This window comes from Lonchura striata, chromosome 2 (genome assembly GCF_046129695.1).
Source record: "Lonchura striata isolate bLonStr1 chromosome 2, bLonStr1.mat, whole genome shotgun sequence".
NCBI classification, from domain to species: Eukaryota; Metazoa; Chordata; class Aves; order Passeriformes; family Estrildidae; genus Lonchura; species Lonchura striata.
In genome coordinates this window covers 37,153,148-37,179,756 of record NC_134604.1, presented here as the reverse complement: position 1 = coordinate 37,179,756, position 26,609 = coordinate 37,153,148, and the positions used below count along the sequence as shown (strand labels likewise).

At 35.8% G+C, this 26,609-nt stretch overlaps 1 protein-coding gene across 8 annotated transcripts in view; it reads left to right on the top strand.

Moving 5' to 3' along the window:
- Positions 1-26,609, top strand: part of GRM5 (glutamate metabotropic receptor 5) — a 245,843-nt gene that overhangs the window by 167,099 nt on the left and 52,135 nt on the right. For all 8 annotated transcript variants that reach the window (XM_021545022.2, XM_021545018.2, XM_021545024.3 and 5 more), the window contains one exon: positions 16,797-17,032. In XM_021545022.2, the coding sequence (XP_021400697.2) occupies positions 16,797-17,032 (236 nt within the window). The remainder of the gene's footprint in view (positions 1-16,796; positions 17,033-26,609) is intronic.

Sequence of the window (26,609 nt, the reverse complement as noted above, 5' to 3'; positions counted from 1 at the left end):
CAAGACATTTGACAGAAACCTGCTGGAAAACACCAAGAAAGCCATGAACAACAGAGAAAAAAAACCAACACCTCTATTAAGTTCCCCATGCCCTCAGTCACTTCTCTGTCTCACGAGTTGTAACCAAAGCCTTGTATTTTCTTTTACTGTTACAAGCCTCTTGGTAGCTTGACTTCTAATTATTTTAGCCAGAGAATACAGATGCTACAGCCAAACTAAGTATAGCATTCTGAGTAACATGGGGATGTTGTGCAGGCAATGGTCTGGATCAATTATTCCCAGTTTTTATAAGCCAAATTTCACACCAGCCGGAGCAGATCCCACTGAGAGAGTGTGCATCAGAATAATTTATTAGTTTCTCATGTGTCCATATACTTGGCTCACACTTCATGGTTTGGGAATCTGTGCCTCAGATTAAGAAAATAACTTCTATTGAGGTATTTTCATGTCTTTCTTCCCATTCCTCTTTTTTATAACAGTTATTATTAGCATTATCTTCATTTTTATCACTGAAAACCAATAAAAAACCTCTGTGAGTTTTAATTGCATGAGTTTGGAAATCTGAAATTGTTTTATTTTCCTTAATAATTTCAAGGGATTAGGCTGGGATTTTTCCCCCGTAAATTAAATTTACATATTTCTTTTTAGAAACTATGTTTATTTGCCTCATAAGTTTTTTCCTTCAATTCTTATTGCCTAATCCGTTCTCATCATATAAGCACTTTGATTTAAGAGCACCATGCAGTTTCAAAAACTCTTTTATCATTCTAAACTTTCTGTGACTAATATAGGTATCCCAGATGAGGTCATGCTTTTCTTTTAAAAGCCTCTCTAGGATGAAAAATCCTCACAAAATATTTAAATTTCCTTTATAGTCCTTTTGGCAGACCCTTAGAATGCAGTCTGGGCTATAAAAGATCAAAATATAAGAATTCTTTTCCTGTATCAGACCCTGGCTGCTGAGTCTATTTTGAAACAAGTTCCTACAAGAAAAGTACTTCTGATTTCTCTTTTTTTTTTTTCCCTGAAAGTGTTGGTTAAGGAAGTTTCATCTCTTAATGTTCCCACAGCTCTTTTTCATCTTTTTTCTTTATGAGCAATTCAAGTGGTTAAAACAATTATAAAAATATAGATGGATATAAATAGGTGTGTGACAAAAGCAGACAAGCATGAGTCTTGGGTTCTTAACCCACATAGAGTTCAGAAATAAATCCCCAAATTCCAAATGTACTCTGATCACTGCTATCACTGTTTAACTTTCTCAATTAAGAAATCAAGTGTATTATTCCACCAAAACTAATTTGAGTGTAATTCTTCCAGCCTGTATAGGATTGGATAGTCCACAGCACAACATAGAATTTAAGAATATAAATTCAAAATAAAACCCTCAAATGTCACAGTGATTATGTCACAATGATGACATAATCTTGGTTTGGAACCAAGCATAAGACTATTTACTAGTTTCCAAACTTTTGGGAACTATGAAATTATCAGCACAAGTTATTTTATTTCATCAAAAGGATAGTTCATTCCTCTTGTCACACTAATACTCTATGGATAGACACTCAATTGTAACACCTACACTTTTGCAGACTAATGGAATTAGTGGAATTCTTGATCTACTGACAGAAAGAGAAAAAAACCCCAAATAATTGTGTAACCTGTCAGAGAATAGTGGTTTCTTCATGACATCACTGGCCTGAACATTAGGTGGAGCCATCTGCTCGATGCCTCTTCAGGCCTCATTTGTGATAGAACACTATCATTAACAGAATTTTGCATTTAGGTATTTCTTCTGTAAACAATAGGAAGAAATTAAAACTAGTTTCTGTATATCACTAGGTTCTTTCCTGAAAAATTCTACATCGGCAATGACTTGATTTTTGTTTGTCACTGTATTAATTACACCTTTATTTTACATCTCCCTATGCCATATTACTTATTACAATTCCATTAGGTTAAGGAAATTAGAAAAAAAAAAGTAGTGCCACATGTGACCTATTTATTTAAGGAAAATGGTGTTTTGCGGGCATACTCAGGCCCAAAATTATTGCTGTTTTCTTACACCAAGGTTCATAGAATCATAGAATTGTTGAATGATTGGAGTTGGAAGGGACTTTAAAGATCATATAGCTCCAACCCCCTGCCATGTTGAGAGGCACATGATTTGCCTTTCTCTACAGCTTTGTTATGTAACCTAATTTTACTTCATGTGCCTGGACTAAATTGCAGTTCACTTTCGCCCACCTCTGACATTTCTGTCTCAGAGTATGAAGTAGATGTGTTTCCAATAGTCACCCCTCAAGGCTGGATACCATGCAGTCACACACCAAGGGCTCTACCAGCCATCTGCAGCACATGAACTGCTGTTCTACCCTATGGCATACTGCCATCATTTCAAACACAGTATTTTTCCAATATGAACTTTTCTGCTGTATATTTACCCAATAGTATTTCCTTCTTGCCTTTCCTGTCCCTACAACAGCCTCAAGGAAACCAAAACTATGGCAACACAACAAACACAATAAATTTTTGTCCCACTGAGCTGGAGAAGCTGTTTTTCTGGCTGTATTCTTGGCTGTCAGCAAACGCTGTTGTAAGCTTTGTGTCACTGCCCACTCACAGACCACAGGAGCACCTCAGTGTCAGCAGTGTTTCCTTGCATAGCATACTCAGAAGGAATGACTGCTTTGCTCTCTCCAATAGCTAGTTTTCACAGTGTGTGTTCATGTCTTTGAGAGCACCACGTGTCTGTTTTATTTGCTTTATGTAGGCTATTCATAAGTTTCCCAGGATATAGAAGATATTGCAGAGGAACTAGGCATATATGTACTTATACTTACTTATATCTCTGGAGAAACATGCTAAACGATAATTTATGGTGGAATGTTGCAGTTATTTCACCTGTGACAAGCCAGCAGTCATGATACTGTGGTTGCAGAAACCTCCATGGTGATCACCTTCCCAGGAAGAATGTTCAGCTCCCCCCTCCATCAGTATTTCTGTTCTACTACATAGAAATCATCAAAATGTTTTCATGGCACATGGGGATATATTTTAGTGATGGACTTGGCAGTGCTGGGTTAATGGTTGGACTCAATAACCTTAGAGGTTTTTTTCCAGCCTAAGGATTCTCTTTCCAAGCTTAATGGTCTAACCACCACATTGTTTAGTCATGTTCATTCACACTTTCAATTAAGAAATTGATTCAGAGAGGATTTTATAAAATAATTATATCAGCTTGATACCTACAGGAAAACAAATGACAAAAAGAGGTCTGATGATGAATATTTGTTTCATTTTATTTAGTAGCATAAACAAATATTCATGCCAGGATGTTGAATACAACAGGAACTAAGAATCATCATCCAATAAAACCTTGGCATTGTTTGTTGAGATACTCAGAGTTCTGGCTGATACTGACAAATAAAAATAAGTAAATATATTTTTAAGATATATTTATTAATTTATCAAGCATAAGCAGGACAGTCTTTAATGCAGTATTTTTAAAAAAGGAAGTAAGTAAAAGTACTGAAACCATGCATATTTTGTTTTAAGCAACAAAGATTTAAAAATTATAAATTAAAATACTCAGTGTAAACATGTAATTTTTGTTTAATTAACATAGAGTTACAGTCAAATAATACTATCTTAAGTATCTAGGTTTCATACTGTCAGCCAGTTTTGCTGAAAGGTCTATCTGATAAAAAAAAAATCCCAACAGCTTCATTTCAAATTGATTGTTATTAAATAGACTAGAAAAGGTATTTCAATTGATTTTGTAATGAAAATTAATTAAAATTGGCATGCAGGTTCTTTCTACTAAACTTTTAAATGTCCCTCAATGTGGAGAACATAGAGGATTTTTTTCTATTTTTTTCTTCATATTGCTTCCTTTCCTTTTCTCCATTTAAAGCCTCTCAGATTGCCAATATTGGACTATACAGTGTATTTTTGAAAAGCTCTTGTAATCTTTCTTTGAAATGGTCAGGTATGTCCATTGATTTACTATTGTTAGGTTCTTCTGAAGTCTTTAAGTGATTTAGCAATAGTTTATGGCTCAAAAGATTTATAAGCAAAACAAGCAAAATAAACTCTTTTAAAAGATTCTCTTTTTTTCTCCTTGGCATAATTCTATTTAAAACAGAGCTTCTACCAGTCTGTTAGCACAAAATTTAAATTACATCACTCTGTTGAGAAAAGCTGCTATTGAGATTTGTTGTTACACCCAAAATCTCTCCTGGTAGTTTTATGATTTTGTAATTCAAGCTCAGTTAGGGTCTATAAACCTACTAATATTAATTCTTTTCAGAGTCACTTCTCACTTTACTTTCTATCATGCTTCTAGTTGAGAGAGCAGGTTTATGCCCTCAATCAATATTTCTTTTTAGCCAGGGAAACAGAAGCTTATCTTCTGACACTTTGATTCAAGAAAGTACATTCAAATGTTTAACATGGCTTAGTGATCTGCTTTTGCATAGATCCCATCTTGACTCTAATATTTCCTTCTATATTTTTATATTTTCTTAGTTGTAAACTGTTGCCTGGCAACATGAATATGGATTCAGCATTTTACATTTTTTCTAGCTTTGAAAGATTACTTATTTGTTTGTTTGATAAAGAGATTTGTTTCTTCCGTATTTGTAATGTTATGAAGATGTTCCCATAAAATTTTATGTAATATTTAGAGTATTGTAAGCACTGAACTGAATTACGGAACCAAAAAGTTAAAGATATGTTAAACAAAGCTGTGATGTAGAGGCTATGTTGTTCTCTGTTCATGCTGACCAATGCCAATAAAACTTCTGGAAAATGTTTTCTCAGTATATAAAATTTGGAATCAATTTTCCAGTGGAATATTCATGCTAGGATTTGGCTCAAGTACAGTCTAACAAGAAAATTCATTCAGCTATTCTCAGCAATAAATAGTGTTTGTGTTGCCCATGAAGCTAGTGATAAACTGTTGCAATTGTCAAGAGACTTGCCCTTGAAGGAGTCTCTGCCCTTGAGTAAGAACCCTGAATGAAAGTGTTTTAAATGTAAATGCGTAAATAAGATTTTAAACTAGGGACATAGCTCTACAATTAATGTACCATTTACAGAGGAATAGATAGAAAATGTGTTATCATATGTGAACCATTTTATTTGGATACATACTTTGCTATTTTAGTTGAAGGTTTTCACTTACAGTGCCATCACAAAAAAAGCTCTTGCTATGTATGAACTGATAAATGATGATAGATTAGTCTGTATTATCATAAGTTATCACCAGTTTAGGACATAGATACACTAAGGAGAGCAATAAAAAATTGCTGATGGAATCATTACACCTTGCCCTATGTCTTTCATGTCACTTTGAAATGTTAACAAGGTACATCTCAAATGTCAATTTTCAAAAAAGTAATTTTTTCAAATTTTCAGATTTTTTAAATCTGTTACATAGAATTGCAAGACAGACAAGCATGAACAAAGCATGAAACAAACAAAGTTACAATTTCTTTTACAAAAAAGAATCAGGTATAGATTTTGCATCACTATTTCCTGAATTTATGTCACTCAAGTGATCTGTGTATAAGTTAATTCTGGAATGTATTTTGCAATGCAATTTTTGAAATAACTTGTCACAACAACCTATTGTGTTATTGTACTACAGAAGAGGTATTTAAGCTTTATAGATAACCCCAACATACTAATTTTTTTCCTGTAGGCCATTAACAGTCCTTCATTTTCAAAGGTTTGTTTTAATATATATAAAGCCAAAAGCCTCCAAACCAGATCTAAATATTTGCAGATGAGTGAGCAGTTCTAGTGATAAACTGTTCTCAGAGACAAGACATGGAGAGGCTGACAAACTTCACTTGCAGGATTCACTGGTGGTAACCATAGCCACATTTCTGAAACCTAAAGCTTGATTATGTCTTAAGGGCTTTGCATGAGTATAAGCATTGTTTTCAGTAATTTCAACAAAAATATATTAAAAGTATATACTAATCCTTTCTTGCCAGACTTACAGTTAAATACAGACAGTGTATTAAATAACACATTTTTATTAGAAGCATGATCGTCTCATCACAGTTTTGTGCTTTTTCTCTCAATATATCCTGGATGGCATTTGTTTTGAACTTTACACTTTGACTACTTGTATTTTTAAGTAAATTTCCAATGTAGAAGGCAATTTCACAGGGTACAGATCACCCATGGGTCCCGTTCTATTTTTGTTAAGGCAAATCTCTGTCAACTCAATTCAACAAAGGAGCCATAAATGTGCTGTTCAATGAAAATCAGGCCCACTTGAACAGAGAAATTAGGCAAAATTTAATGGTCCTGATCTAATGGGCTTCCTATCTGTGAGTTCTCTCACCTTATTTTAAAAAGGTTCCTTCTCCACATGGGTTAGCACAGTGTAAAGAAATCTCAGCAATATATATGTGGAGAGAAATTACTTTTTTAATGACATGTTAAAACACTAAGATGTGGTAAAGAAGCCACTGGCTGTGAATTTTTAAGGTTTCCTGTACTTGTTTGGAAAGTGGTAATGTAAACAGGTGTTATGATTTATAGTCTTACCTTCACACAAATTGAAATGATCCTAAAGACTACTTCAAATCAGCCTGTTATTACTTAATGTTGCTAACTTAAATCCTCACCCATTAAAATGGTATTAATGGTAAATATGAGCTGGTGTTAACTAAACTTATTCAAATTCTTCTCCTGGGCCTTGACTACATATAAACATTTTTTACTGAACTCATTATGGGGAGATTGCTGGGTTTCATGAGCTTTGGTTTGAGCATAGTAAAGCAAGTTCTATTTTGTCTGTGTGGATGGCAACACAGAAATTAATCCCTCATTGTGGGAGTTACAGTCACTTATTTTAAATGTCTAACTCCAAGCTCTGGTCAACTCAAGTAATTGATATAAAATTAGTTGAGCGCATAGATATGCATTTAGTTTTGAAAATGATGGTTCTAAACCTCTAGAAATGAGAAATACAAACTGCTTCAGCAAAAGAAATCATAAAATCATATAATGGCTTGAGTCTGAAGGGACATCTTCCACTAGACCAGGTTTTTCAAAGAGACTCAACTACTTAAAGAAATAAGACAATGGAAGTAACTCTGATTTAAGATTAGTTTGTGCCACCAAGATATAAATATATTCCTGTGCTCTGATTCTTGTAAAAGATCTGTGATTTGCTGCAGTGACAAATCCCTTTGACAGACTTCTCAAACCTTGTGGTGTACATATTGCATCATAGCTCTGAGGTGTCAGCACATTCAATATGACCCCTTCTTTCCAAGAAGAAGGTGGCTTTGAATGCTGTAGCGCAAGAAGCAGTCAGACTGCAAAATCTTTGACACATTTTCTTCCTCTGAAGCCAATGACTGTCTAGTGATGTTCTTTTTCTGACAGTCATGAGTCCTCCTCAAGCAGTTGACTAAAAGAACGTCATGTTTATAACCTGTGACGCCTGAATTATTCTGAATTGAGCTTTAGAAAATGAAGGGCTTATAAAACTGCTTTATAATTCAATTCTTTTTATATCCATGGATAATACCAATATGAGTGGATGGGATGAGCTAGTCATCATGCATTATATTGTCTGAGGGCAGGCTCTGAATTAATTAGAGGGATATGTCTTGATCTGAGCAAGAGGCAGTCCTGACTGATGTCAGTGGCAAAACTTCTGCTGATTTCAGCAGGAGGAAAATTTCAGTATATTTACAATTTTTGTGTCATTATTCTAGGTCTAGCTTGGTTCCCTTTGCTATATTTGCCTCCATTTGCTGAAAATGATGTTAAAAAAATATTGAAATTACTATCACCCTAAGGGACTGTGAATATTAATTTATTTGTATTTTTGATTAATTGTTGCATTTATGGGCTTGAAATTACTTATTTTTTCTCTGAAAAAATCCCACATAACATCTGTCATTTTAAAACCTTTGCACATGCAGAATTTGCTATGCATTGTTCAGCTAGAAATTCTATATTAGCCCCTCTAGATCTACCAGAGCATACACAAAGATATTTAAGACTTTTTAGAAAGTAATATTTTGCTTACCTCTGTACTATTAGACCAATGCAACCTTTCTAGGTAGGCATGGTTTTAAACCATCTTTATCTTTCTGTTCCCTGTTTTAAGGTTCATCCTAGAGTTTCTTATTAGTCATAAACAAATTCTCTCCAAAATAATGAGGTTTAGTGCTAATATATGCATTGCTATTAAGAGTAGCTACTGAAATATGAAATGTATTTATGCTTCTTTAAATTTTATTTTGGGTTGACCAACTTTTAAACTCATTTTTGTTTAATGTTTACTTCTCTATTAAGTACCTAAATATATTTGTTTATACTGATTTAGTCGTACTGTTCCTTGTTTATACATTAAGTATATTATTTATTACTAAAATTGTTATTCTGCAACAACAATAAGAGGTAACATCTCAAGTGTTGTTTAGAATTATATTTCATAGCATAGTTTAGTAAATGTTAAATTAATACATGTTAAAAGCACTTAATAGCTGGCATACATACAGACATGAGAGATTATTGCATGCTGATTATTGCATACTGATTACTGCATGCATATTTGCAGGCTGAAAATCCTGTAAATATATACTCATAGGAAAAAATATATGTATGCATATATAAATCATATGATTATATGTGTTACGTTTTCTGTCAAATAAGTAAATGGCTTCACTTAAACCATTTTTTCCCATTTCTGAAATATTCTTAAAGTAGTAAGACTATCACAGTTATCTCTTCATTCATATGCCTATGATTTAATTTATCCTAAAGATTGTTGTTGTATGTCCCTAAAAATAATGGCTGGATGTCTAATAGGGAATCATTCCATCACTGGCAGCCTCAGAAAATTATTATCATAAGTCTGATTCAGGATTTTTTAGGATTTAGGATTTTTTTCTCCTGGTGGACTTGATGTAATGAAAAATCCTCTGAATCAATGGGAGCAATCATAAGCAGAAATGCAGCACTAGTTTATATGTCTGTTCTGCAGCAGCACAAACTGAGGATCTTTCTGCATTTAGGGTCATCCCAGAGATGTTTTCATTCCAGGCACATGGGATATGTAGAAAATAGCTCTGTGACAGCCTTTCAAGACAGTAGGAATTCGCTTATCATTTCTGCCAAGCGCTGATTTCTGTTCATGACTTTTTTTTTGTATTTGTTTATATATTCCATTTAGATTACAGAATATAGCAATGGACACTACTTTCTGGTGCCCTGAAGCTATTCTGAAGTTTGGGGTTCTGGAGGAAATAAAAATCAGTATTTTCACAGTAAAAATACATATGAAATTGAGGTGCTTTAGACATGAAACATTCTTTTTCATTTCCATTTTTTTCTGCTGTGGCTGACATTATGAAAGTGGTGCTTTTAGGCTTTCACTAGGCAAAGTTTATGGTTTGTGGAGCTTAGAGTGAATTTGATATGATTCAACAGCATTAACATCACTGAAAATAAAAGCTGCTGCCATATTTGGAATATACACTTCAAGGGTATGAACTAATCTTTTTACCTTGTAAAAAAACAATGACGGAAGCAGTCCTGATGTCTGATGGCCAGCTCCCAAAGAAATTTTAGGTTTTCCTACAGGGCACATCACTTCACTTGGTTATACTCTCTTTTGACCATCCTTATCCAATGCAAAATCTGAAGTCCTTCCCACTCATTTCCTTACAACATGTTCTCATGAGACGCTTGCTTTCTCCTCCCTCCCTGCTCCTTATTCAAGGCTTGACAGTTTCCCCTGGTAACTATAGCCAGGAGCCTGGACAGAGTGTGGGAACCGCCTGCTTGAAATGTGAACAAGCATTATCTTGGGATAGGACATCTCTATGTCTATACAGGTCACAAGAAGACATTCCATCCCTGCCCTCTCATCTTTAGCCCACAGAGCTCTGGTTTTGATTCTCACTGACAGCAGCACCCAAGTCACATCTCTGACACTGTCAGCATTATCAGAGCGTCCCAAGGTAGCACTGAATCTGTAGAGACAAGGACCAGCTGGGCACTTCAGGGAGAAAGACACCTTGAATGACAGCAAATTTAGAAATCAGCTCGTCAGAGGAAAGTTGGATAAAGCTGAGCTTATTTAGTCTAGTCAAACATCAAAACCTTTAAAAATAATTGATCTACAGTGAGCATAGCCAAACATAGCACAACTTTACATTTAATCCTAAGAATACCAAGTTGTCTAGCCATCCAAAATGCCTTTCTTCTTGGAGATATGTCAAATATTTTTCTTCTCATGAAAGAATTATTTGAGAATCAAGAGAGTATATTGCACAATTTGAGTTTTCTTGGTGTTTTCAGAAGTTTTCATGCAAATTTCTTCTCAATCAATGGGGCACCTCATGTGACTTATATGTGTAGATATATCTTCAGTTAAAATTATCAGCTTTGACACCTGGCAAGTTTAAAGAAATAGGAATCACATATTGGAAAGTGTGGGGTTTTTTGTACACCCAAATACAGTCAGGCTGAATTACTTTTCAGCTCTGAACTACAGATGAACACAGCTGCAAAACTCTCTGTTTTCATGCAAATTAGATGTTGCTATAGGCTACCATCCCTCAAGTTGCCATCACAACCTTTCTCAGTCTGGGGAAGTAATTAGTACCAGTAATTCCCTGTGTAAGGTATTGGCCAAATTCACTGCATAGATACTTCTAGTTATCATATTGTAGAAAACTGTGGGCCATACTGCCTAAAAATAACCAAGTAATTTTTGTAATTTGAATTACCCTTAAATTTATTTATCTTTATAATATGCATGAAAAGGGAGGAAAAAAAAGGAGGATCTGCAATCTAAAAAAAGCCAGGCAGCAAAACAAGAATTCATTGCATGCACAGTTATTATAAAATGAGCTCATCTAAATGCATCCGTTTACAGCTGCTCAGCAAAAGCAATGCCACCCTCCTCTCAGTATTAACCAAACAAATTTACCTTTGCAACACTGGTAGTGCTTCGAGAAAAGCGTGAGGACTCTTTAATACTTTTAGAGTTTTTAAAATATATGGAAGAAAACCTTGGAAGAGCAGGGAAATACAGTGAAATTAATCTTAAAACAACTTAGATAAAAATTCCTGCACAGGTGTAGAAATATATTTTCAAGTGCTATCAGTCAGATTTTTGGCAAGAGAGTGATTACAGATGTGGGCAGAACAGCAGTTTCCATCATTATTATGTGACCTGCCTACAAACAGATTTTTACATAACAAAAAAGACACCAGTTTACAGCCTAATGAATGCACTCATTAACTGTAATAATGTTAGCTATAGCTTGAAAGGGACTTCAGAGAAAAATAAATCAGCTCAACTGATTCCAAGACCCTGCTGCATTTTCAACATAGAAAATAAGTGGAACAGTTCACAAAAGGGAGTCTATTTTTATTGTACATATGTCTCTTAGTATTTTGTCTAATCTTGGAAATAGAGGTTTAGAATGTGTGCTGAATTTTCCAGGTGGTTTTCACAGGAATCCTGAAGCTATGTTTGCATGCTCACAGGTACTATCTCACAACATTTTACTGATCATAATTTGTCCAAGAACTGAAAACTTTTCTTCAGTAGACTGAATCATGTAATCACTAGACATCTCTGCAGCTTTCTATGCTCTAAAGAACTGATGTAAAAAGACAGGGCACCAGGTAAAATGGGGAGGAACTTCTGCAGGTACATCGCCTCCAGCTGGTGTTCTGGATGTCCACCAGGTTGTGGTTGTAGTCGGTTTAGCATTAGACCTCTCCCTGCTAACATTTCCCACCCAGGACTGGCAGCAGCCTAGAGGAGACAACTCCACCATCCTGGTTAGTTAGTTAGTTAATTAGTTAGTTAGTTAGTTAGTTAGTTCCCAAGAAATCTTTATGTCTTGATAGTATATTCTTAATAATACAGGATAGATCTTGATAGTGTATACCTGATACCTTGATAGCTTATCAAGGACAACCTTTTTTTTAAAGTGAGCAGCTAATGAAAATATCACTGATAGTAAAAAAAATAATATTTCCCACTCATTGTTCCTTAATTTATTAGTACAATAAAATTAAAATTAGTTGATTGTCAAATATTCACAAAATAGAGACTGAAACAGGTTGCAGTAGTTTCAGGGACTGTCAATTTGCACAGTGTATCTGTTTGTTCTGCCCCTCTTGTATTATCCAACATACACTCTTGCTAAATTTTGAAGCAGACTGTAGTTAATGGTCTTCAAATCACAGGTTGTGTGTTGTTTTCTATAATTTGATTCTCACAACAGCAAAGTTCCAATTCTATCAGGATACTGCATGGAATGAAACAAAACCACAACAGGCGTTGGCATTGTTCAGGAGTACTTAAATCTGAAGTTGTCCTTGAAGGATATTGTGGTACTGAATGGAAAAAGAGTCCATTATAATATTTATATAATCTCTATCTCAGCACAGGATTTTCTAGTTTGAACCTTTTTTAGTCCAGCTGTCCCTAAAAAGTGGCAGAATTTCCCCACTTCATTGAAAGGCTTCTCAAGAATCTGAAAACATTCATTGAAATCAATATTATAAACCCTATAACTGAGATTTAAGAAGTGTCTTAAACAATGTAAAATATCTGTAATATTCAAAAATTAAATCTGTGTCTATTTAGTGTTTAGGTATGTCAGGTTGGGCAAATAATTTTGTAGTTGTTCAAATAGGATACCTTATCATTGACTCATTAGTTTTGGAGTTTCATTTCTCATGACAAAGATAATTTGGGCTATGGAAGTCACAAGTCTTACATATAGGGCCAATATTACAGAATTGGTGTTATGAATATTCAAAACTGAGCAATTGGCCTTAAACTGCCAGACCTGTGTTTACTTCAGACTGTCAACCATAATGTCCAAATTAGGGAATGTAGAATTTCTTTTCTGTTTCAAAACCTCAAAGGATTATCTTGATTATACTGAGATAGAATTATTTGGGGATTAGATGTAAAAACCTTCCTTTCACCCAACAAAAGAGAGATAAAACAGTTGCATTTTCATTTAAAGTAATTTTGACCCAGTGCACAGTTCTGCCTACCGTGATTGCATCATTGGAATTAGCTGTGTATAGCCTAACACATCATTTAGCCTAAATAAATTTCTCTTTCTTGTTGCATCCCATAGCAACTACAGTGAGAGAAAAAATGCAATAATGAATAAATAACTAGGCCAAAACATTACAAGAACTTGGGGGAGCTGTGAAGGAGAATTATTGTTTTAACTTTCTTTGCATTTTTGTCTAACCTGCTGGGTTTTACAGAATCATTCCCAGACAAATGTCAAATCTCAACAACTATTAATGCATAGTGGATGTCAAGAAGTCAGATATCCTACTGCCATCCCTTCACCAAGGCAGGGACATTTATAACAGATGGATGCTTGTCTGTCTTGCTCTCTGACACCCCTAAGAGTCTTCACTAAGTTATTCTAGTTCCTCATTTTCTTTGCTGCCGTGCTCCCGCCCCAAATCCCTTTTCTCTCAGCCCCGGCTAGCTCTTGTGGGGCGAGGGCGGGCGATGGAGGCACCCTCCGCCGCTCCCAGCTGGGGTTTGGAGAGTGCCTTTGTGGGTTCCGGGCAGCGCTAGCAAGCCTCGCGGTGGTAAATGAAGAGCGGATCCTGCTGGGGGCTAAGTCCGAGTTTTTTGTAGCCCAACGGGGCCAAATATCCTAGAACGATGCCAGCCAACAGGAACAAGCACAAGGTGCTTGCACTGGCTTATAAACTGTAAGGGAGGGGTATCCAACGACCAATGGGGATAGGGATAGGGGGTGGCTCCGGGATGGGGGGATATGGTGGGGTCCAATGGGGGAAGGATATGGGGGGAGCCCCAGGTCCTCGCCCAATCACCCGGTGCCCTGAGTAGAAGCTTCTGGATGGATGGGAAGGGGCACCGAGTGATAGACAAGGCACCGGGGGGGGTAAAATGCCTCTTTCAGGGTGATGGATAGATACTGGGAAGGCGGGAAGGGAGGACAAGGCGGGAAAACTGGGGATAAACCAAGTTGCACACGGGGGTACAAAGGAATAAACCAATACATAATACAGGGATAATAAAACATACAAACAACGCAACTCCACACTTTGCTGTGAGGAAAATTTCCTGGTGTCTGAGTCATTCTCTTTCAGTTTAAGTTCTGAGTGCTTATCTCAAAATGATAAACAATTTGTGATCTTTTTGCTGATGCTTTTGATGTACTTGAGGACAAATAGCACATGTCTTCCCTTGTATTGTATTTGGTTCTTTAGTCTATCAATCTTCAGCTCATTCAGTCATGTCTGTTTTCTAGATCATCTCACTTTTTGGTTCACCCTTCATCTCTGAAACTGACAACTAGATTTTTAAAATATTCATTCCATCCTGTATCCACTTTCACCAATTTTGGGATAGGAGTTTAACATTTTCTTTGCCACACTGTCCATCTAAGGCTTTGTGATCTCAACATCGTCATCTGTACAATACACAGTTTGAGTAGGTTTTATAGAATATTCCTAAACACCTTTTTTAGAAGCTAAGCCAAAATACTTATTTGAATGAGAAGCAGCTCTGCTGAATTAAGAAGCTCTCCTGCAGAAAAGATGAGAAGGAGGGTTATGTAATTGTCATTAAAAAGTTGTCATTTACATATTTTTTTAATAATTTAAAGGTATAAAATGATATCTCTGTTGAAAATCTTCTTAGAATGATAGCTAATCATAAAATAATTCTGTAAATTTATAGCACCTTGCTGGCTTAGATCTACAAAACTGCTCTTTTGAAAATTATAAAGAAATTAATTACAAGAAAGCAGGCTTTTTTTCTAGGCTTTCTATGAGACAGCTCATAAAGCTGGGATACTGACAGCATGGTTTTAATTCTTTCATATTCTACCCAGTTTAAAAAAATAAATCCCACACTACAAAACCTATCACTTCCTGCATTCAAAAACTTGTCAGGTTTCATGAGGGTGGATAAAATTGCTTGAAAAACTTGCCAAAGAACAAGATGAATCTTTTAGAGGAAAGGTTAAATCAGTAATAAATTTAAAACACCTTCTGTGGCTTTTATCACAAAATAACCCATAATGGGTTTTAACTCTTCCCAGTAAACATTCCTGATGGAAGTGGTTTGACTTACTTGAGCCTCTTGAGTGCAGTTGGTAACATCAACACCTGTGTTAATCCCTAAACTGGAAGGTAAATTTTCCAAGTGTTTTACTCAAGCTGAACAGCAGTGCTCATCTTTCTCCATTTATGAACGCATATTTTACTTTTCTGTTCTGAGTAAATCAGTGCATTTGAAATCTGAAGCACGTTTAATGGTTCTTCCATTCTGATTCCAGACACTGGATATTTTTTCCCCCTGGTGAAGCTGCTATTTCCTGATGTTGCAGCTGTGCTAGGAAGGCGTAGTCAAGAGCCCAGGCTCTGCTGAAAGAGTGCCTTGTGCAGGAGCCCCTCACTGAGGGCCTTTGCTCTGTGTGAGGACAGCTGAATGCACAGCATAAGGAATGCACTGGGGACCAGGTTTCTGCAGCAGGATTCCTGCCTGCTCTTCAGCACAGAAGAAAAGTTTAAGACAGGCAGTGAATGATCAAAAGAGAACAGCAAATTCAAACACAAAAAGTGTACATCACTTAAAGTATGACTAACTTACAGAAGGGCTAGCTTTAAACAAATCATGAAGATTTAAAATAAGACAAGTTGAGCTAATTTTTTATCCATCAATTATTCAACTTTTAGGATCTAAAGGTACTCTCTATAGACAACATCAGTGACTTTTTAGAAGCGGGGGGAAATGCTAATCTGAGATTCTTCTCCAAGTCTCTTTTGAAAAATTGAAATATCACATTCATGATAAAAGGGAAGAAATCTGAAAGGCTCTAATGAAATATGTACACTTTTAGGGTTGAGTGAAACTTCATAAATGCCAGTACTTCCAGGAAAATCCATTGTGAAAATGAGGAGAGGGGAAATTACCCTGAATGTTTGTGACATTTTGTTTGAGTGGGGTTTTCAGTTGCTTCTGTCTCCTTGTGGTTTGAATGTTGCAAGCTGAAAGGTTAACAGAAGGGGATTAAAATTCTGTGTGCACTACAGTATCACAGAACTCCATAAAGCTCCAGCCGCAAGCAACCAAGAAATAGGAGCAACACCTGGATCTGCATAATGCTCTGCCCAGCTTCATTAACCGTGTCTGCAGAGGATTAATTGCTTCAGATGCAATGCCATGTTGTCTCTGTGCTGGTGTTTCTGCTTGAGCAGTGCCAGCCCATTCAAGGCTTGCTTCTGGCTCTTTGTGCCGTGCTTCATCCAGAAGTATGGACACAGTCTGCAATAGAGTGCTGCCCTTTGCACAGTGAGAAGTCCTGTCCTCAAAGTCACTTTCTCTCAAGTAAGAGTAGCATCAACCCAGTGTCAGAGAAACACTGAACCCAAGGTTTTCTCCCCACAATGAGGTTGGTTGATGCAGAGATGCACTTATACACAGCAGATTTCAGGATCTGTGATTTTTAACATTGTTTCAATTACCTGACATGGAGAATGTGGAATAGATAATTTAAGTAGAAGGGGCTGATGTCAAGCAAATGTAAGTAAAACACTGAATTCTTCCTCTAGAAGAATTACAGGTGCTTTACAAGACTTCAGCCAGAGCCACAACTGCTAATGTGTGTTCTCTTAGGCTTGTGTGTTCTCTTAGGCTGTGATTTTCAGTGTTAAGGGAGCTCTTTTCTCATTCCTTTGAATGGCCAATGTTGTGTCCCTCTCCTTTACCCCCGTAGTGACGGCTGGGCAGACAGGTATGATGTGACAGAAGGGTACCAGAACGAAGCTGTTGGTGGGATAACGATCAAGCTGCAGTCCCCAGATGTGAAATGGTTCGATGATTACTACCTACAGCTCCGGCCAGAAACCAATCATCGGAATCCATGGTTTCAGGAATTTTGGCAGCACAGGTTCCAGTGCCGGTTGGAAGGGTTTCCCCAAGAGAACCCTAAATACAACAAGACCTGCACAAGTAAGTGAATTTATTACTTCTGCTGAGTGAAACAATGTGAATGAAGGTCTGGTCTGATGCAGCATGGCCTGGTGAAATAGTGAGTTGGATTGGAAAGAAATGAAGCTGCAATTGCAATGCTTGTAGTTTTCAAAATGATAAAAAAGCACAATTTTAAGTGTTGAGATTTCTAAGAAACAGATAGAGCTTCAGTGCCTAACTGCTGTATTTGAAATCTCCATGCTACTCCACCTCCATAGGCATGTAAACACTTTAAAAAATACTGCAACACAAAATTAAATGTGCCTTTTCAGAAAAAGAGCTAATCATATTGCTTTGGGTCACAAAAGCAATGAGAGAGCTAATATACTACAACTTATCTGAAGCCCATATGGCAGTAATGATTATTTATGAACTTCATATAAAACACTAGGTGACTTGAAAGATATCATTAGGTTTTCTTTCAGCCATGGGTCATTTCAGGATATGCCATTTTGAGCTGATTATTTTCATTCAATTGTACTAATTTTAGCAAAAACTCCTACAACATTTTGTCATTTCTGTACTGCAGATAGATGTGGTACATTTTTTCTGGGGCTTTGTTGGGGTTTTATATTATTTATTACTCCTGTTAATTGCTCTTTGTTTCATGAGATACCAGGCACTCTCTAGGCTGTGAACAGGCACCGATGTCTTGCATTCCAAAGGGCATGGGGACCTGTGGCACCAGTCAAATGACAAGAGGGAAAGCAGGAACCAATGACCCAGTGCCCTAGCGACAAGACCCCAGACTACCTGGAAAGGATCCTTTATTTAGACTCAGAATCCCAGAGTCCTTCCTTTGAGGCTAGGATTCTTTCACAGGCTTCTTCTCATTCTCTGTAATTCTCTGGGCAAATTTTTAACTATTTCTGACCCTCGAGATATCATTAATACCATGGGTGTTCTGGCAGTATTGAGGATAATGTGGTGCTGTGCTGGGCATTAGTCCAACCACAGGTCTAAAACCCAAGGATTCTTCACTTCTAAAAATGTGACTATCTTCCACACACCCATGAGGCTGAGAAATGTCTTAAAGGATCAGAGTCTTGGATTTGCACAGCACAAACCCCTTCCTAAATCCCACTTAATGATCTTAAAGTCTTCTTTTTGACTTGGACATGGTCTCAGAGGAAGTTTGTAAGTGAGATGTAAATTGAATCTAGGAATCCCAAAATCTCAATGTACACTTTCCACATTCAACTCACTTTTCCCTATTATTTTTGTTCTGTTCCCTTCCAGCACAGTTTGAGACAGGTTTTATTTGCACTATTGACAGGTACTGCATATTGAGCAGCACACTTTATTGATTTCCCCATGATAATGTGGACTTGTTTCTTGAGATGTCAATGCAATGGGCATAGCTGGATGCAGGCTAATAAAGACCTGGTTTCCATCAGTATGCCATGTAAAAAACATTTCAATTTGACTTCTGTTGGTTTCTTTTTTAGCTTACCTTTTACCAACAATGTGAATATCTAATTTATATTTTATGTGAAATATTGGGAACTATGAATTGTAAGTGCCTAAGGAGTCTTTTATGGCATCTAAAATAAAATTCACCACCACAGAAAAACTGTCATGGGGGTACAGGAAGAAGTTATTTTATATACTAATTCACCAGTCATGGATATAAGACAACTTCATTATTAAGCTTGAATTGTTTGGTGGGAAAAGCACTCATGGCTGGAAGATTTCCCACAAAGAACCACAGATCAAATAGGTTCCTAAAACCTAGGAATGTCAAAGACACAAAAAAAGGAGCAAAAATTCAAATAATCTGATTTGCAAATCATGAATAGAGAAGATGAGCAATCTAAATAGATTGCTCTATTTTCTTTTCTCTAGTTTTGTTGTAATATTCTATGCTGGACCATAATGTGTATAGTAAAATAATTAAACCTAGATTGCAAAAGCTTTAATTCTTTCTTGTTACTGTAAAGTAAAAATGCTAATTGTAGTTGTAGAATTTCCTATGGATTAACCAGCAAGAAAAACATAAATGTATTCACTGAGAATTGCAAGAGGGAGAAATTCTGATGCTGTGACTTTAAGATCAAAATTACGATGAATATTTGAAGTTGGCATGATAGTTGTTGTTTCTGCCTCATTTTCTATCACCTACACAAATTTGAAAATTATGTATTTTCAATTGTTATATTACTATTTTTTTATTTTCAACAGTCAAAATAGTGAGTCGTAAATTCCCTCAGTTCAGACTTCACAATTGTAAAGATTATACTTGTCCTCAGTGGTCATAAATGTTTCACAGACTGTCCTAACAGTTTCTGCATGCTGAGGAATTAGTTTTGGTTCTGATTTCACCTGGTAAGAAAACAGGACTATGTCCTTTATTTTATCTAACTAAATACATGCTGTTCTCCAGAAGCTGAATTAAAAGAAAAATATTAAAAAATCCAAACACACTAAAAAGTTAAACTACAGGTGTTTCTTAGGATTACAATTAATAAAATTAAGTTTGTTAAGAAATGCCAGAGAAAAATCAAAACCTTTCCATCAAAAGTCAAGCAATTCTTTACTTTTTGGAATAAAGATAAAAAGACAAACATAGAGCTGATGTTAATAGACAAGGTCATTATTAAATGAATGTGTCTATATAAAAGGCAATAACCATTATATTAGTGGGAAACAAAATTAATTGTTCTTTGTAATCCAGTTGTGTTGCCACAAAAACATAAAAAAATGGTTAACAGTATAGTCAAGTTTATTCAGTAAGAAAGTAAACACAGGAAGATATGGCTGAAATCTAAGTAACAACTGACTTCATCTATGAACCAGCTATGAATTTAGTTGTTAAAATCTCTTAATTTGCTTTGATTAATCCTGCCTAGTAGAATATTAGGCTACATTTATCCTTGTGATGGAAAATACGTAAAGCCATAAACCATTGTAATCATATCCAGTGACTTATAAGTATTTTCTCACTTTTTAACATAAGATATTCATAGACAGTTTCAGGGAAGGTATTATTATTAATGAATACATGATTCAGTATGATATGTATAATCAAATTATGAAATCAGCCAAACAAAGAGAATCCAAAAAACAATAAAGTTCTTTTCTCCATTCATTTCTATTAAGCACTAAAAAGTTTCCATTCCTTCACATAAACTTAGTTCATATTGAGATAAGAATTTCAGCATCCAGCTCATTTTTCATTTGCAGATTAGAACATACTTGCTTAATTCAAATGGGTGTCACTGCTATTGCTGCTAAGAACATTGATTTTCTGCCCAGCTGGAGCACTACAGAAAGTGAGAAGTTCACAGACTTATCTGACTTGATTTTCAGTGTAATCAGTTCCGTGACACAGGACAGCTGCTACAAGCCACCTCTGAAGAACAAGAGTCAGAACAAAGAATGTAAAATGCATGTGTAAAAGGAGACAATTTAATGACCTCCAAACCTTAGGGATTTTACAAGATTTGGGGTTGGTTTCACCTCTAGCACCAGTCAGAGATTTTTTTAATATATAAGACCATAATTCAAAGAAATTCATAAGTAGGTGTGCAAGCTGATCCAGATGAGTAATTCCACTCAATGACCAGTTTCAGGTCTCAAAAGGCTAATCTAATCCCTTGGCATTGATTGCCTTTAGACCTTTGAAGATGAGACGTTTATGTGATTGCTTTCTTTCAGACAGAGTTCCCAGCAGACCTCTAATTCCTAGTACTTCTTCATCCTGGTGAGGGTGTTTTAAAAAAATGCATATTAACACCAAGCAGAAACAAAACCCATCATAAATTAATTATGTGGTGAAGCTCTGTCTCAATGGACAGTACTGGAAAAAGACAAGTCCTCAAAGTCACCAGGGGTAGAAGCATATTTATTACATTTACCAGTCCATTAAATTATTTATTTTGCCTGCATTGTGGTTGATATTATTTTTCCCATGCTGTGCAAAAGCTGGAGGTGTGGATGGAACAGCATTATTTATGGTGATACTCAAACACAGAATACACATTCCAAGTACTGTGATCTAAGTCATAGACAATAAAGAGTAAATAAATAGAGGCTGATGCTGCTGAAGCAATGCAGTATCTTACATTGATTGGCAGAGGCTACAGACTTAAGACAAAAATAGCAGTTTCATGTAAAGGAACAGTGGGAACAAGAATCTGGAGGGAGGTGATAGGTCACTTGTGCAGGTACTTACAGCAGGGTACTGACACTAAATACTGTGGTTCCAAGTAGTGAAGTAGAAAACAAAGGGAAATTATGGGGCTTGGGTCATCACAGACAAAGGTCAGCCACAAACAAGACATAGAGGGCACTAAAAGTGAGGAAAGCAGCCATGGCTCAGTCTGCCATGGCTCGGAGCAAGGACCCTGCAACAGCGTTTATAGGGAACAACACACAGTGATGTACAGGTGTCCTGGTTACAGCTCCCAGGAAAAAGAGATTTGCATCAGCATTTTGAATGCATCTTAGAAGGGTGCAAAAATCCCAAATTCCATTCATGATTTAACCATGTGGCTTCTCTGAGATAAAAGTGCTTTTTCTGAGGGTGTAAAAATTCTCATAAAAGAAGGATAGCCAATGTATCTCCAAGCAATTTAGAAGAGGATTAAGAATGAATGAGTTTATTTGCAGAAAGGGAGATTAGGGAAATTTGGGATAAATACAAGAAAAGTTTTTCTGCTTAAGGTAGAAATGTGCACATAAAATGAAAGTGCAAAAAAATACCTACCCATTTGCTGAATCTCATCCAGTTCCAGCTATTTTTAATGAGTACAAAAGGACAGCCAGAAAGTCCACGGTTTCAGATGAAGAGAAATTTGGTTTAACAAATGTCCCTTTTGGATTTCCAGATAGAATGAAGGAATAAAACATGACTATCTAGTCTTTTGCACTGCAACATGCAAATCTGTTGATTAAATGCAGGCTCTAAGGCCAAAATTGGTTTAATCAGAACTCAGCCAACAAAATATAAATGCTGTCCAAACAGAAAGGTATTTTCCATATTTCAAGGAATGTGTCACATTTAAACATCATATTCCTCAGACTTAACATTTCTATACTTTTATTTTTAGACTGCAAATAAAAGCAGAACAAAGTTTAAAATTAATTTCTGGTTTTTTAAACAGTTAATTAGAAAGCCTTTTAATTCTCCTGAATAAATCCTGCATGTCATTCAGTTTGATATTCATTCTTGTGCATCAGCAAGCTGAATTATGGTCCAGCTCTTATTTTCATGCCCCACATTTCAGACTTGGAACTAAAATATTATTATTACTACTTTTACAGTCATGCTGGGTCAGAGCCAGAAATTTCCAAAGGCTAATCATCTGTAAGGCATAAATCCAGATCTGAATTTTCTAGCAGACTGATATAATCTGAGCCAGGAGCCCACACAGACATGGTACTATTTTTTTGATTCAGAGAAAGAAGTAGTGTGGCATTAAAAACTGCTTTATGCTCTGGTTTATATTTTTGAAAGCCTTTTTGATATGATTGATCCTGAATTTAACATATCTGCAACTCAAACTCTTTAATAGCTTGAATCTTCTCATTGTTACAGAATTCATCAAACTCCTCCAAAATCTGACTACAAAACTCTATTTGTTTTTTCTTCCCTTTATGTTCCCTGATTTCTTCCTGCAATACATTAGATGCATGTGATGATACACCTAATATGATTTTCTTCTTTATATCGCAATTCTTTTTCTAACTGCCTAACTGAGCCTTGGAAATTATCTGGACCATGTCTCTTTAGCCTTAAAAATTAACTTACAATTAAATTTATTCAGATTAGATACATTTCATATTGAATATTTCAATTGGCTTAGCTCCTGTCATTCTTTTCTCTTGACACTTCAACTTCCTATATAGATTGAAATACTTCATATAAGCATGTTTGCAAGTACAGAGAGTTTTATGCCACCATTTACTGTACTTTTGCATTTCTAGCAGTTGAGCTTTGTTGCAATTTATGACTAAAGAAACTGAATTCTGGAAAGGATAGTACTCTTAAGAAAATTATATGGAGAAATTGGTATCTATTTACTTACCTTCTCCTAGGACTACCTGTTGTTGATCATTCTGAACTTGGCAAGAGAAGCCAGACTGCCACTGTTTTGTGGGCACCCAGGGATGAAGGTCCAGCTCTTGTCAGATTTGTGAGCATTCTAATAATGCCATGGCTGTGCAGGTTTAAATAGATGTAAAACACCAAAGTCAACTAAATACTCTGAAAAAAACCTTTTGGAAGTCATCTCTGTATTTCAATACATTGAATTTGGTCTCCCAGTCATTCTCAACATTTTGGTGCCACTCAACATGAAAAATGTAGCAGTGCTGATATTGGCTTTCAGTTAAGAAGAGTGAGTTAGAACTGGTCAAAAGCATTGGGTGAGGGAATTACACTGGAAGGTACTTCTTTGTCAAATTTCAAAAATTTTCCATAGCAGCATTAAAATGGGTCATTTTTGTTTTCTTATCTTAGTACTGCTGAAAAGCTTTGTTTCAAGCTTTTAATTTACCTTCACATTTTCAGTTTTATGCTATGCGTTTTGCCTCAGCATCAAAATGACATTTCCCAGAGAAAAGCATATTTAAACTGCATTAAATTTCCAACAGAGCAAAAAATACCTCTTTTCTTCAGTCCAAGAGCCTGCAATAAATTAAAATAGAAAAAAAAAATAAACTACTGCAATCAATTTTTTTTTAGTAGAAAAATACACCCAGAACCTTACAAAGTATACGGAACTGAAAGTTACTTTAGCATTTCACATTTCTTTGCTAGAAAGCTGTGATAACAGACTTTAGAAAAGTTTCCAAAATCAGGGTTTTTTCTATATCTTTAAACAAGGCCAATTTAACTAGATATGAACAATATAGTTCTTATAGTACAGTTCTTATAGTTCAATATAGTACAACTTTTCCTCTGTTTTACAAGATACCACACATTTCTTCAGTGCATGTTTCTGGGATGAGTGACTTGGTGACATGTTATCCAGAGCATACAGATCCAGGCAAAGTTACACGTGTTCCCAAGGAGTACAACAGGGACAAGATGGACCTGCTGATGGAGCTAAAAAGCCACACACTATATCCTGAAGAAGACAGACACTACCATTGTTTTGTTGAAAATATTAGCCTGTTGTCCTGATTTTTTCTATTTCACTAAGGCAAAGGAAAGAAATTATAAGAAAACACATTGATGGACTTCAAGTACGGTGAGCAGAATGTGAATGTGGGACATATTTGCCAGCAAAATTAGAGCTCATTTCTGTCAGCCCTTTGTCCCTTAAAACAAAACTTAGCACAAAGAATCACCAAATATTTTAATGGCATATTTATAGAAATTGTACAGAAACTAAATTGTGATATAATCATGGAGAAACATTAGGAAATAATTGGAAACTATAGGATATACCTGTGGTTTCCACTGTAATGTCTCTTATGACTTTGTAACAAACAACCTTTTGATCACTGAGAAGTTTTAAAATAATAGTAATAATAATACTACTACTAATAAACACTAAGAATTTCCCTTCATTTCAGTGCTAAACTAATTGCAAAGTAAACAAATTGCTCTTCTCTTTGAAAAAAAAATATTCTCCAATATTGTGTCTCTATTTTGTTCTCCTGTTTCTCCTCAGGGGTTGAGGGATTTCCCAGAACGCAAAGTATTTTCAGTCTTCATTTTACCCTTTATTAATTCTTTAAAATGCAAAGTATTGTCATCTTTGGAAAAGTTAAAAAGCAGAAAAAGAATATTGAACCATAATGATTTTGCACTCTTTAATATCCTTGCTTGATGTAGCATCACAAGTTGGCAAGTATTTAATCTTCCTTGAGGGTAAAAACATGGAAAAAAAGAAGAGGAGTTTTACATACAAAATCTGTAAAATAATGAAATCTATTGAAGAATTCTTATTTCATGCTCAGTACTAGAAACAGTAGCCAAATTTCAGAATTTGCTGCAAAGATGTAGGTTTGTTTAGTTTTGTTTTGTTTTTCCATATTTGGATGAAGGGAGTCATTCTTAGAAGAAGTATTTTATTAATCTCACTGGTAGCCAGGCACCAGTTCTGGGAGCTGCTGGAGTATCTCTGGAGCGTGGGAAGCAGTCCAGAGCTAGCTCACCATGCACAGGGACTAACAGCATCCGTAAGTGCTTTCTTGGATCACTGCCCATAAGTACACTAATTGTTTCTAAATAGATCCAAGAAATGAACCATTGCTAGTTGGAATCACTTTCTTGGTGAAAGAATATGTTCCTTTTTCATCATCTACATATTTGTATGCTTTGGAGACTTGACAACAGAAAAGAACAAATTTGGATGAGGAGTTTAGTGCTGGGCCATCTCCATTCAGTTAATCATACAATAGAATCATGGAATAGAATGGTTTGGATTGGAAAGGAAAGGACCATAAAGTAGTTTTAGTCCCCCTGCCATGAGCAGGGACACTTTCCACTAGACCAAAGCCCCATCCAGCATGGCTTGAACATTTCCAGGAATGGAACATTCGCAGCTAATCTGGGCAATTTGTTCCAGTGATTTACCACTTTCAATTTCTTCCTCTAAACCTGACCTCTTTCCATTTAAAGCCATTCCCCTTTGTCCTATCACTAAGTTTTAAAAACTTCAGCATACATTCATAAGTAGATTGATATATTCCAAACACTATCATCCCCATTAAATTCATCTGTGCCACCTTTCCATGTCAGGAACTGTTCTTGACTGAAGACAGCACTCATGGATGAGTAATAAGGGTAAGAATATGTGCTAGAGTTCCAGCAAGAAAAATATGCAAGAATTCTTGAGTGAATAATGTGTTTAAGGCTACCTAAATCATAAATGTTGCGAGATAGATTTAAAATATTTTTACTTTTTTTGTTTTTTGTTGTTGAGTGAGAGATTACCTTTTAGCCTTTTAGCTTGTGTACTCAGCCTTCCCTTAAAACCACTGCTAGGGGTACTGGAGTAAGTAAGTAAATACTTATATGCATCAAGTCTGACATGCCAAAATACTTTGTGAAATGGGTTGAAAGTAACTTTTAGACTTGGTTTTGATTTTTTTTTTTATATAATGTTGCCATTTTTTAAGGTTTTGTTACAATATAGTAAAAAGAGAAAAAAAAATCTTTTGTCTTAGTTTTTGTGATTTTCCCTTAAATACACATTCTTGTGGTACTATAAACTGGCCTTGACAGGTTGAATTTGCCCCTATACAGCCAAGTGAGTCACTTAATATCTCGGGTGAATGTGTTCTCCAGCTGCAGGAAGTATATTGAAATTCTCACAGCAGCTAAATCCCTCACAACTCCATTGCCAATTGCCAGCAGCTTCTAGGAAGAGCTAAGCAGGCTTATTATAAATCATCAGGTGAATGGGATGAGGTTCAGTGTTTAAAGAAAATCAGAATAATAATTTCATAAAACTGAAGCACAAAGCCCAGTGGAGAGTAAGAATTAAGAAGTAAGTTATTAGATTTTTAAGCAATCATATGCAATAAAGCAGCCGAAGTATTGTTTTATGATAAATAATATTGCCAATGAAAATCTGATTCATTCTAATGGGTACTATAA